The 12749-nt window shown below is 35.0% G+C and overlaps 1 protein-coding gene across 8 annotated transcripts in view; it reads right to left on the bottom strand.

Annotated features, from left to right (window-relative positions):
• Positions 1 to 291: 291 nt before the first annotated feature.
• The window catches only part of CCDC138 (coiled-coil domain containing 138), a 41291-nt gene continuing 28833 nt past the window's right edge, over positions 292 to 12749 (bottom strand). For 7 of the 8 annotated variants that reach the window (XM_065059867.1, XM_065059880.1, XM_065059860.1 and 4 more), the window contains 2 exons: positions 3455 to 3593; positions 292 to 2413 (listed from right to left, as the gene is read on the bottom strand). In XM_065059867.1, coding sequence (XP_064915939.1) covers positions 2242 to 2413; positions 3455 to 3593 — 311 coding nt within the window. In that variant the 3' untranslated portion in view covers positions 292 to 2241. Of the gene's footprint in view, positions 2414 to 3454; positions 3594 to 6828; positions 6928 to 12749 lie in introns of those variants that run through there. The other variant, XR_010471915.1, reaches the window with a different exon arrangement.

Here is a 12749-nt window from a genome sequence, read left to right on the forward strand (position 1 = left end):
CATTGTTTTACTTTTCTAGATATTAGGAAGATTCATAAATATTTTTGCACTAACAGGATTAGTGATAAATTTGGGAAAAAACATGGCATGGTTCATACTCTTTAAAGATCTTCCCAGTGAAGTTTTAGGACAATGTACTGAGGAACTGTAAATTGTCTGTCAGCAACTGGCTTCAAAACTATCACTTCTGCCATCGCAAGTTGAGCCTCCATATGGCTCTACTACAGTGTATATGTGACTCTCATTTTTTTTGCCAAGAATTATTACCCACAGTCAAAAATCACATGCACGTTTTGGAACTTCACTATAGCTTTTTTATTTATAGAAGTATCTATTCTTCACAAGCCAGTTCATATTCATTTCCATAATTCATTTATTTCTTTATTTTTGATACTTTTTATGCTTATTGTGAAATCAAGAACTTGTATTTTTCTTCAAAGCTCCGTTAAAAGTTACTTAAAAATAATTAGTCTCATCTTTAGTTCATCAATCAATTTAACTACATTAACATTTAACAGATCCAAAAACCTTTTTTCTTTCCTGCATTTTAAACAGAAACATTCTAGATCATAAAAACTTGAAATCAACAGTGATTCATCTTTTCAGGCTGTAAAAACTACTGCATATAAAACACAAGGGACCAGCAGTAAAAGCTACACCATACTCTGGGCATCTCTTTACCACATCACCTTTGCCATTATAAGATGTGAACACATTGTGTTAAATTGGTACCACAAGGTAGATCAGCAGATTCACAAACAGTGATGAAGGCTGAAAGCCAAGAGCACAAGCAACACTACTGTAGACATGGGAAATCTAACAACTTCGTATAGCGTGCTTTTTTTGTTATTAATTTTCTAATATTTTAGCACATGAGGACAGCGAAGACATTTCCTAAGAAAGAGGATTTTCTCTCCAGTCAAAGCTACGTGCAAGCTTTCGCACTGCTAGTAAATCTGACAGAAAACCAAAACTACAGATTAAGAAATACTTATTCCAAAACATAATCCACTGTCAGCAAAAGCTTTTAGCTGTGATTAGTGATATTTTAAAATTACCTAGGACTGGTTTCCTGCCCAACGAGCACACACTGCTCGCTCTCACTTCCAGACACACTTGGTGCCAAATCTGCTGTAGACTCCTTTCATAGAAAAGCTTGTCAGAAATGTAAGTCGAATTGCTAGAAAAATATTTGCAGTTAGAATTCAGCTTCAAAGATGCAGTTCAAAGGTAGAAATACAAAGGAAAAGCAAGAAAAAACGTATAAAAATGAGAAGTAAACTTCTCTGAAGTTTTATACTGACTGCCAGTGTTAGTCAAAGACTAACATACAATAGATCTTTAATTTTAACTGCAATATATATTTTACAATTAAAGAGTATCAGTAATTACGGTACAAAACAGAAATAAGAAATGGAAGACTAAATTGAATTTTTAAAAGTATCCTGTTTCCTATGTGTGAACACTGAGCTGTATTATCACACTCAGAAAAGAGATCAGATGAGGATTGCAATGCAAATTAATAAAAAATATATCAGAAACAATAACATATAATAATTATACATTAGGGATTACTATCGACAAGCTTTTTAAGAAATGTTTTTATCTACATTTTCAGAGATCTTACAACCCAAAGTTACACTAGAAATTCATACAAAGCAGGGTAAAATACTAAATGTTACATAATTACAAGAAAAGGTCAAACAAACACTAAGACCTTCTGAAATCAAAACAACAATAACAACATTTCTCATTCAACACATCTAGTTATGTTAAATCAAAACCTGGTTTTAATAATTAAAACTGTAATTGTCTCAAAAGACAATTTGGGAAGATACCCGCCTGTTACTTATCAACAGTAAAATAAATAAATGAATTTCTAAAACTCTCTGAAGAGTCAAAGGTAACTAAGATTCATACCTGTGAGGAAAGGTTGATATTTCTGATCTGCTTACTCAAGGGATCCAATTCCTTTGATTGCATTAGTCATTCAGAACAGCAGCATTATTTCACTTCTTTAAAAAGTGTTGAAGAAAGCCATTTAGCGTATTATGCAGTTTTTCATTTTCCTTTTTGCCAATGAGGGAAATATCAATGAGACTGTACATGATACAGAGCAACTTACAGAGTACTGTGGCTCTGCTTAGTTTATTTACAGAAAACAGTAAAAAAAATATCCACATTTCAAGTAACAGGCAGTTGACAAATTATACGGAACAATAATCAGATTGAAAGACAGTGCTAGTGACTTGTGCTTAGGCTGGAGGTAAGAGAGTTACTCCTCGACAATCCCAAATTCAACAGAATTGAATTGAGGTTTATACAGAGAAAAGCATGATCTGGATTTGTAGTCCTGTGTAGTTCTTGGATCACCTGATGAAGAGCAAACAATTCAAACATCTTCTTATTGCTTCTGCAAAAGATTTTACATAAAATAATTGTCAATTGAAAATGATGAAGTTTCATCTAAAGAAAAGAAAAGTTTTCTACAGAAAACTATTTTTCTAATTAAGAAAAATATGCATTATATTGGGAGTTTCATATAATTCTTCTACACTGCATATAGTGTCTGAGCAGGTTTTCAATGCATTTTACTTGAGTAAGTGGTATTTACATGTAGTACAAAGAAAGCTCAAGGAAAGGCTGTAACAGGGTTTCACTAACGTGAAATAAGATTCCAGAAACAATAAATAAATTAAAAAAAAGGGTTTCTCAGCAAATTTTACTTTTAGTATATTTCCAATGTAGGTTATGATTTGTATTAGATTATTTTACAGGAAACCATTTTTTTTTCTAGAGTTCAATTTTGTTCTAAATAAAGTCAAATGAAAACCTCAGTTTTGTCAACAACTTTAAGTCTAACGTAAAAAATGGCTCAGTTTAGATACCTGCTTTTATAAATGAAGCAATCCCATTAAGCAATGCATGAAGACCTCTGTTACAATAACCTAACAACATATTTTATAAAGATTAACAATCCCCAAAAGGCGTACACAGTTCAAGACATGAAATTTTGTTTGTTTGTTTTCGAAGGAAATGAAAACTGATGAAACAGGAATGCAAGTCACAGATGAGGCTGTATTTTCAAAGCAGATATTACCAAATGCCTGAGTAAAACTGAAGGTCAAGGGAAAAGAATAGGGTTCTCTTCTAAGTATTCTTGTCATCTGCATACATAAGGAACATTTCCTCTTTAGGTTAGGGTTGTTTAGTTTCTTTTTTTTTTTATTAGTTTGTATTCTGTAAATTCAACTGGATATACAAGCATTGAGAGTCCTGTCTTACACATCTGTGACACAAAGTTTAAATTTAACTGCTATGAGAGAAAGTCCAGGTTTATTGCAGAGCAAATAAACAGCAAAACAGAGATCAGTTTTGAAAAAGCAGAAAGATGAAGGTCCCCTGGTTTGCTGATTTAATAATAACTAACAGAATAATGGTAGTAAAGGATTACTTTATTCTGGAGAGTTTTTGTAGTATAACACAGAGCTTTTCCAAAACCTGAATATCCAGCTTAGAACTTCGAAGCAATACAGAGCAAGTACGGAAGAAGGATTCGTTACTGCAGGCTTCCAGGAAAGGCTGTAAGAAACCTGTAAAAGAAAATGATTTGTTAAATGTATCAAGGAGCTCTTCTGTGCAGGGAAAAGTAACACAGCTACTGATACCTTTAGAGGGCTTTAAATGCCTTGTGTTATGCAACTATTAGAAAAATGAAATAATTCAGTTTACGCTGGGTACGTGATGCAAAACTCAGGTAAAACCAGGAACTGGAAAAACGCAAGTTCCTAAGAGTTCTGACATTATTGACCCTTGTATTAAAACAAGGCCTATTCTCTTGAGAACAAAGGAAAACAGGAAACAGAACAACTTTAAACTCAAATAGAAATTCTTATCTTGAACATATTTCTTCAACGCTCATTAATCACGGTTCTTTCCATTTATTCATGTGAGGGGAATATTAAGCCCTGCAAAAAGCCTCACAAGGAAATATTTTAAGCTGCTGCAGATCACATGGACAGGGATAGTACATGTAGAAGTTAACGTGATGCCTGACAGCCCTTCATTATCAAAATACCATCACTGTACTCTGCTTCAAGACAGGAAAAATAATAATTGAGAGGTAAAAGTAAGAGCTGGATAAGAACACCTAAATATCAATGAAACTCCCTTAACACCGTGGATGAATTTTTAAATCACATTACATAACACTTGCCTCTATCCTGTTCCCCAAAATCTGATCACTTCAGAATAAGGTTAAATCTGTTTCCTCATAATCTCATTCTTGGTTCTGATATTAAAGATGAATGTATAGCAAAAACCTAAAAAAGTAAGTAACGACTGATTTTTTTTTTTAATTAATAGTCTTTCATATAGCACAGGACATCTGCATTAGAAGAATACAGATGTGAGGAAAATATTCTGATGTTTACATAATGTTAAGAATATTTAATGTGTTATACTTAATAAGAAACTGCAACATGCAAATTATACCATAAACCAATAAACACAGACATTTTAAAAAAATATTCACACACATGCTGAAAATTGTAATTTATAAATCAGATGTCAAGCTGCTTTTATCAGTTCAAAGAGGACTGAATGTCACTTTTGCTCAAAATTTTCCATCTCCTTGTCCAAGGACACACAACTTATTAAATATAACAAGTAGCCTTGGAGTGAATTCAAGGTTTTAATTTATTTCAGGAGGTTGAAATCAGAAGAGATGCTACAGAAAACAGTTTGGAATAGGGCTTTAAAAAGAAGCCAACAAAACCCTGGCAATTAAAGTCAGCTTGAGAGCCTAAACAACTAAATTTTCTCAGAGCTGGGCATTTATACTGAATATTTAGTAAAGACCCAGTAACTCCTGGACCTTAATGTTAGGAAGAAGATTTTTCAAAACCTGTATTTTTTACAAAACAATGGCATGTCATTTGACTACAGCAACTAATGACCCAGTGTCGCTCCCCCCAATGCCGAGTGCACCTTATCGTGCATTACAGTGAAGCCAAGGAGATCTCTGGGCCTTTGCTGCTTTACACGGTCAGATGAAGAGATCGAGAAACAGCAAATGCCTTTAGCACAGATCAGAGAATCTACAGTTACGTGTGAGTTCTCCTCTCTTGTCAATTGAGGTGCTTTTGGTAGAACTGACTTAAAAGTCTGGATTCAACAGGCAGAATCCACAAAATATGTAATATGTATGGATGGAAACTATACAGATGTAGGATAATAGACCTTGGTAGCAAGGGGCCAACCTTGCAGCAATTAAAAGCAAGATGTCAACTGATATACTATGAAGTTTGGAAAAGGCAGGCAGATGTTTTGTGGTTTGCAAAAAACCCAAAGCAACACAAAACAATTATTCCAAGACACATAAATTATCAAGGCAATAAATGGTTAAAAATTATTTTTCTGTTTACTTCTACTTCCATGTTTTCTTGCAGTCTTTGTACCATGTTCAATCCACCTATGGTTTTATGCATATTCTCCTCTCACTTTTAGTATGATAATATTTCCAGTTACAATTTGCTGTCTCAAAATTGTAACAATAATAAATAAAAAACCACAATGAAAGTAAAGTAGAAATGTAAGCAGTAATCAGTCAAATAAACTAAAAATGATAAGTACCTATATATTTTTATCCTCTGTCAGTACAGATACTATTTCTCATTTTATTTTAGCTTATGGTCTTTAATCAAGGACAGAATGCTGTAACTGAAGTGATGTATTAAGTACCACTGACAACTTCTAAGTCAAGAAAAACATCATGGATACTGGAATAGTAACCTACGACTGCATTTCTATAGACCCGCAGGCGCCATAAGAAATTAAAAGCAAATGAACTGAAGACTAGAAGCTGCAGTAGAATTCCTAAAAGGAACAAAGAAAGTGGCATAGCCTCCTTAAGGTCAAAAATAAGGTTCATGCTGAAGAAACACATCTTATACATGTGCAAAATTAACTGGATATGTTTGAATTGACCTGAAAATGCTTTTTAATCAGATATTGCAAGGGAACAATGGAATGCTGATTTCCCCCACAAAAAACGCAGAACTGAACAAATTTGCCAGGAATCCAACCAGAGAAGTCATTATTGGCTGCATTTTGCCCTTGGTGTGTGCCAACACGGTCCCCATGACATAGTTACTGAGGGCATACCACTTTTCATATTTCTTTTAATATTTTTCTACTTTCGCTGCAGAGAGTATTATTTTTTCAGAAACTGTGACATCAAAAACTCAGGGCTACTACCTGTCAATTACAGCAAGCAGAAAATCATTAGATGGGTTCACCCTATGTGCTAAATTTAGCATATGTGACTGACATACACACAAGATTCAGCACTCTGTATTGAGCCACTGCTCTCTATGACAACTCTGAAGTTATTAAATTCATACAACAGTGTATTAAACCTGGAAAAATAACTAACCTGCAATTCACTTCTAATATGATGGCATCATGCCTGAGTAAGTCTAACTTGTTAAAACCCATGAGAAAAGGTGGCAAAATTACAAACAGGAAATAAGCAAAGCCCAATGAACACAATCCTGCCACCTTAAGAGTACTTTGTATCCAAACATTTCTATCACTTGAGAGTGTCTGAAGGAAAAACTCTTATACAAATAGCCACAAGAGATAATCTTCTCTAAAGCAAGAAAAATCTCAGGAACTACAGCTTTATAGAAATTCTTCTGTAATTTGCTAGAGTTCCTACAAATGACTGCCTATCTGCAAGAAAAAGAAAGGGCCCTATCAATGCGCATGGGACCAATGATGAAGTCTGTTTCAACAATAAAAACTTGAACAGTATCTCTTACTTACCGAAGATGTTTACCAGAAAGGTAAGAAAAGTGTAAGCGTGTGAGAACACCGACATTCAAGAAGTAAATTGAGAAGAAATGTTCTTCTTCATTCTATTGCCTGTTCAAACAACAAATAACTTCAGACACCCCTCATTTAATATAACTCTGACTCAGCTGAGCTCTAATTCATGAGAGAAGGTAATAAGACTGCTGGGATGAAGAGGGCGGTCCTATAATTTATTCCTATAAATATCCTTAAATAGCCATAAAATGCTTTACATCCCTTTTCTGCAAGGGTAAACAAATACCATATTCAACTGACCTGGATATTTCTTTGTTGCCTCGCTCTTACTGGTTCCATAAAAATATTTAATTAGAATAAGTAGATATACACACACATATATATGCTGTAAGAATGTATTGACTGTGAAGTTTACGAACAAACGTAAAAGATAAGCATTACTTGTAAGACAAAGTAGAAACTTCTGAACTTTCACAAAGTTCAATTATGTGAAATCAAACTGATAAAGGCACACATTTAAATGGACTTTTGTGACCTTGCTTATATATTTGCTTCAGATAAGCTTTTGCAGAATAAGTAACTGGAAAATGTATAAAACAAGCATATCATTTAAACACATGTCTAGCTGATGAACTAAAAGAAGATAAGCGTCACATTTTAAAATATTGTGGTGGTTTAGATCTGCACAGATTTTGTTTTTACTAACTATTTTGGAAAAAGTAAATTGAAATTCATCCTGACAAGACCTTGGCACAATTCAAAATGAACTGCAAAAGCCTCCACTGGTTTCCTTAAAAATTGCAGCATGTTGTAGTTGTATTAGCTTAACTTGATTGGTAGACTGCAATGAACAATGAGCAATTTATCAGTGTTGACAGAATTCATTTGAAATTTACCCTCAAAGTAATCAGTCACTCACAGCATAAAATCTCAGCAGCTATAGTTACCCAGAAAATTCTGTTTTATACCTAAAGCTATGCCATCTCAGAAAACGAAGACTGTCAGAAATGTCAATTTTAAGGTCATGCTTTAACAAATTAACGATTACAGCTTTGCCTCATTTCTAATTGCATGAGGATCTGCTGGGAGAATGGAGAACACATGACAGCAATACGGGAGTGGAGTGTCTCTCTTATGAGGAAAGGCTGAGGGAGCTGGGTCTCTTTAGCTTGGAGAACAGGAGACTGAGGGGTGACCTCAATAATGTTTATAAAAACTACAGGGTGAGTGTCAGGAGGATGGAGCCAGGCTCTTCTCCGTGACAACCAATGATAGGACAAGGGGCAGTGGGTGCAAATGGGAACACAAGAGGTTCCACTTAAATATGAGAAGAAACTTCTTCTCAGTGAGAGTGCCAGAGCACTGGAACAGGCTGCCCAGGGAGGTTGTGGAGTCTCCTTCTCTGGAGACATTCAAAACCCACCTGGACACATTCCTGTGTAACCTCATCTAGGCGTTCCTGCTCCGGCAGGGGGATTGGACTAGATGATCTTTTGAGGTCCCTTCCAATCCCTGACATTCTGTGATTCTGTGAATACAAGTGTCACAGCACTGTGAAAAAGTTTACAAATACAAAAGTTAACTATGTACCACAGCAGAAACACTTAAAATGAAACAGTAATATCACTTACACGTTGCTAATAATAAACTGTCTATAATAAGATTTGAACCATTTTCTGAGTTTAACTTTTTCTCTTTTAATCAGCAGCCAGGACTGTTAAGTGCCACTGGCTGAAGCACAGCAGAGATGGGGTGAGATTCCACAAAGCAAAAGGCACCTCAACTGTTGATGCCTCCGGGGTGACCCTGAGCTAAGAAAGCCCAAGTGGCAATTTCAGCTGGTCACTCAATGGGTTGACCTCAGTACGATCTGAATTCCTCTTCAGTTTCCTAGGATGTACAAGACATTCATGCAGACAGGACATATGGGAGACCAATGTCATCCTCAAATGGCAACTGGAGGTTATACCCACCAAAAAGATTAAAAAAAAAGTAGCAGAAAAGGCTAAAAAATTAGCAGGAATACTTATGTCACAAGAGATGCTTGGAATGAAAAGAAGCCTACAAGGAAAATATCAGGAAAGAAAGCTATTCCTTGGAGGTCAGAAACTATAATAAAAGGAATAGTATGAAAAGTCAGGTTAAGTCAGACTTTGTTAAGAAAATAAAATTCTCCCAGCCATTTCACTAGAAATACAACAAAAAAGAGGCAGTGAGGTGATCTGTGGTCAGCACAAGAAAGATGAGATAGAAGCTAATGGTATATTAGTCTTTTGGCTGCACACTTTGGCTAATATTCTGGTTTTCAGAAGAGAGCTCTATCTTGATAAAAGGGACCAAAAAAAGTTCCCCAAACTTGTAATTCCAGAAGAGTCCTTTAGTCAGGGACTCCAGAACAGACTGCAGGACTCTGAAAGAAACGTTGCCTCAATTAGATGACAAGAAGAGCTAAACAGTCAGGAAGCAGCACCTTGTGAAGAGAGAATGGCCAAGGCAATATATGTATGTTGGACTTACACACAAAAAAGGAAATCTGAACACATGTGCCCTTCGGTAAGACTCTAAAGATATTTTCAGGAACTAAAGGAGATGAATAAATGAAATAAAGTGTACTACAGGTTTATCTGTAAGTATGTTTATGGGAACTACAGGTATGTTGTGTTAGAGTAGTCAGATACATCTGTTTGGTAAATAAATGCTACAGCAGTTATAACTCAGATTTTAATACCATTTGATAAAGCAACACGTGATATTAGATTGGAGAAGATCGAGGTTAGTAGAAGGACTGGAAAGTGTGTAGTGCAAGGAATTGGCTGAAAGTAAAGCAAAACATTTTGCCTTGAAATGTGAACCTTAGTTTTAAACACTGATTTTTGCAGTTGTGCTTACTTAGTGTATTAATGACTGTGGCAAGAAAACAGTAGTAGTCTAATGAAATTCCATGCTGGGGGAACTGCCCATTTAGAAGGCAACAGGTAAAAAACACATGAAAACCAGACTTATCATACTTGCTAGAATAGCAGAAGTGTAAAGACAACACAGTAAGAATCAACAAGCATTTTTTGTGGAATGTCACTGATCAGAAACATGAGAATATGAAAACTTTTGGTGCGTTAATTGAACTCTATGTCTGTGAGCAACCAGCATGGTCTAACCATAGAAGATTGATTCTAATGAGACGCGAGAGAGAAACACCATTTTACAAATAACCTAGATACCATTAGAAATTGAAGCTATGCACTATTATGGGTTTCTTTGTTCAAGAAACCAGAAAAAGACGAATGAACTACCAGAAACACTGAAGGAATCACAGTTCTCTCTTTTACACCTGACAGGAGCTTTGTTCCAATGCTTTCTGTCAGAGCTCACCTGCCTTACTTCCCTTGTTCCTGTACCTGTGCTCCTGTAATAATCAGCTCAGAACTAAGCACAGTATTTCAAACACAATGACAAACTCAAATAAGGAAGCTTTTACATAAATAAACTAACCTGGTATGACCTGTAATGGCAGATTGCAAGCAAGAAGGTAAATAAAGTCTGAACTCTGACAAAGCATAGATGTTTTGCACAAACTGCACAAACTGTACTATCTACTTTCAAAAATCCTTTCTGCCTTTCTTTATGAAACTATTTCAATTATGACATTGCTCTAAATTCACTTTGAAAGTTACAGAGAAAAGTTGGCTACTAAGTACAGTAGTTCTGCTAGTCAAATACAAAATTTTTAAAAGTGTATTTAAAATATTCTAATCAAATAATACTTTGTTTTAAAGTAAACCTTTTTATGGAAAACTATACAACTGTAAACTGTTTATTAAAAATGCAAGTTCAGTAAATAAGAGCAAACAAGATCCTGCTTGAATAAACTTTACTGTTCTAAAGATTTCATAAATTAAATTGACTTGAAAAGGAATGCATATATCCAAATACTGATACAAACAACTCATTTTTGCATCAAATAGTTTAAAACGTTAGCATTCACAACTGCCTTCAAAATGGTATGCTGCTTACAAAGTACAGTATTACCCTGAATGCACAGTGAAGGTTTTTACTCACAACGTGGCTACTTGGCTCTACATAAGTTTACATTTAATGGTCCCTTTTATTTCTTACTTTGGTCCAAAATTCAGAATGGCTAAGTGCTACAAACTGCTACTAGACCAAGAAAAAAATGATGGTGATAATATTTTTTTCTTATTAGAGAGAAGGCTACTATGACTTTAATAGCAATTAAATTACATTATTCCATTTACTGCGGTCATTTTTAAAGCCTGCAAATGCATATTTTATCAAAATCGAAGTATTCAAATTAAACTTGCAACTAATTCACAAAAATGTGTGCAAATTTTTGGTGTACTTGCTTGCTTCTGGCAGCTACACAGGTCACTCCTAACATTATCATAGGCTGCATTTAACAGAGTCAGAGATATTTATCTGTGATAAAAATATTAAACTAAAACATCTATTAATCCAACATAATTATTCACTGTTTTCAGAAGAATTAATTGAAAAATCACAAAAGTAAGACAGGATAATAGAGGAAGGATTTCCTTTTAAATGGTTTGTATTTCAATGTTTATCTCACATAAGCTGTAAATCATTCCTTTCACTATAGCTTCAAACACGGTTCCTCTGGATAACTTCACATCTGCCTTTCACACAGGTGAGGGGAATCCTACCTTAGTATGGTATTCACAGACTTCACATTTTTACCCTTTTGGTACTACGGAATAACCCCTTTGAAAAGTTTCAATCCTGCAACTACCCATAAAGATAATATGTTGAAAAATACAGTTACATTTTAATCTCTTTAAGCCTACAGGCATTTTTTACTCTATACCTTCACTGCTTGCAGCCTTTAAAGTCTCAAAATGCTAAGACTCAAGAAGAAAATAAAGCAGTGGGTTTGGGTTTCCTTGGCAGATTCTGATCATTGACTTTTTAGAAGTACCTGTAGAATAGTGTGAATTGTGGAATACCTCGCATTGGTTACAGAAACATTCCAACTCGGATTAAGAGAGAAAGCGTACATACAAGCGGTCCACATAAAAAGACTGTCTCCATAGTAAGATGTGATTATTTATTTTTAAACTTAATCTTTTTATCTCCTCTGGCTTGATTAATTTCTCTATGGGATGAGTAAATCTGGGCACAGACTTGGTTACCCATGACCAGAAAATTTCCTTAAAAAAAAAATAAATTAGAAGGTTCGATGACTGTGTAAATACAGCTCACTTTTGCAGCTACTAAAAGTTAACGTGGTTAAGAAATCATACTTAAGCCCTATCAGAATGTGCCTTCACTTACAGCAAGCATAAGAGAGACATTTAGAGATATTTTTTTCAATATGCATTCTTCTCAATTTGTGAATAAATACACGCTAGTGCAAAATATACTCAGAAGTAAGCTTGAAGACTAAGTAAACGTAAGCTTTATTTAAAGCAAAGGCCAGTGCTTTGTAATGTCTAATGAGCAAGTAGATTTTGATTTCTTTGAATGAACATACGGCTGGGAAAGCAGAACCTACTGATCTACACGACACAAGTCACCTATCGCTGTGGGAAGAATTTAACACGTACACTGTCTTTGTGTAAGAGTGCAAAGAGTGAAACTCGGGCAGGTCTCTGCTAACCACAGGTCTCAAATCAGGCATGAATCAGCCGGCAGTTCAACAATGGTATTTTTGATCGGTGATGATAAACTCACGACATCCTTTGGAACTGTTTTAACTGATTCACAGGTTAAAAACCAAAGTGGGCTAAGAAGCAAGACAGGAACAACAATATTAATCAAAACTGTATATGACAAGTATTCAACTACAGGGTGATTGAATACTAACGATGTGATGTTCTTCAACACCCACAGAACAAATTTTCTTGCTGAGGTCATGCTAGACTGTTTCCAGAAAACATTTCATG

This window comes from Columba livia, chromosome 1 (genome assembly GCF_036013475.1).
Source record: "Columba livia isolate bColLiv1 breed racing homer chromosome 1, bColLiv1.pat.W.v2, whole genome shotgun sequence".
NCBI lineage: Eukaryota > Metazoa > Chordata > Aves > Columbiformes > Columbidae > Columba > Columba livia.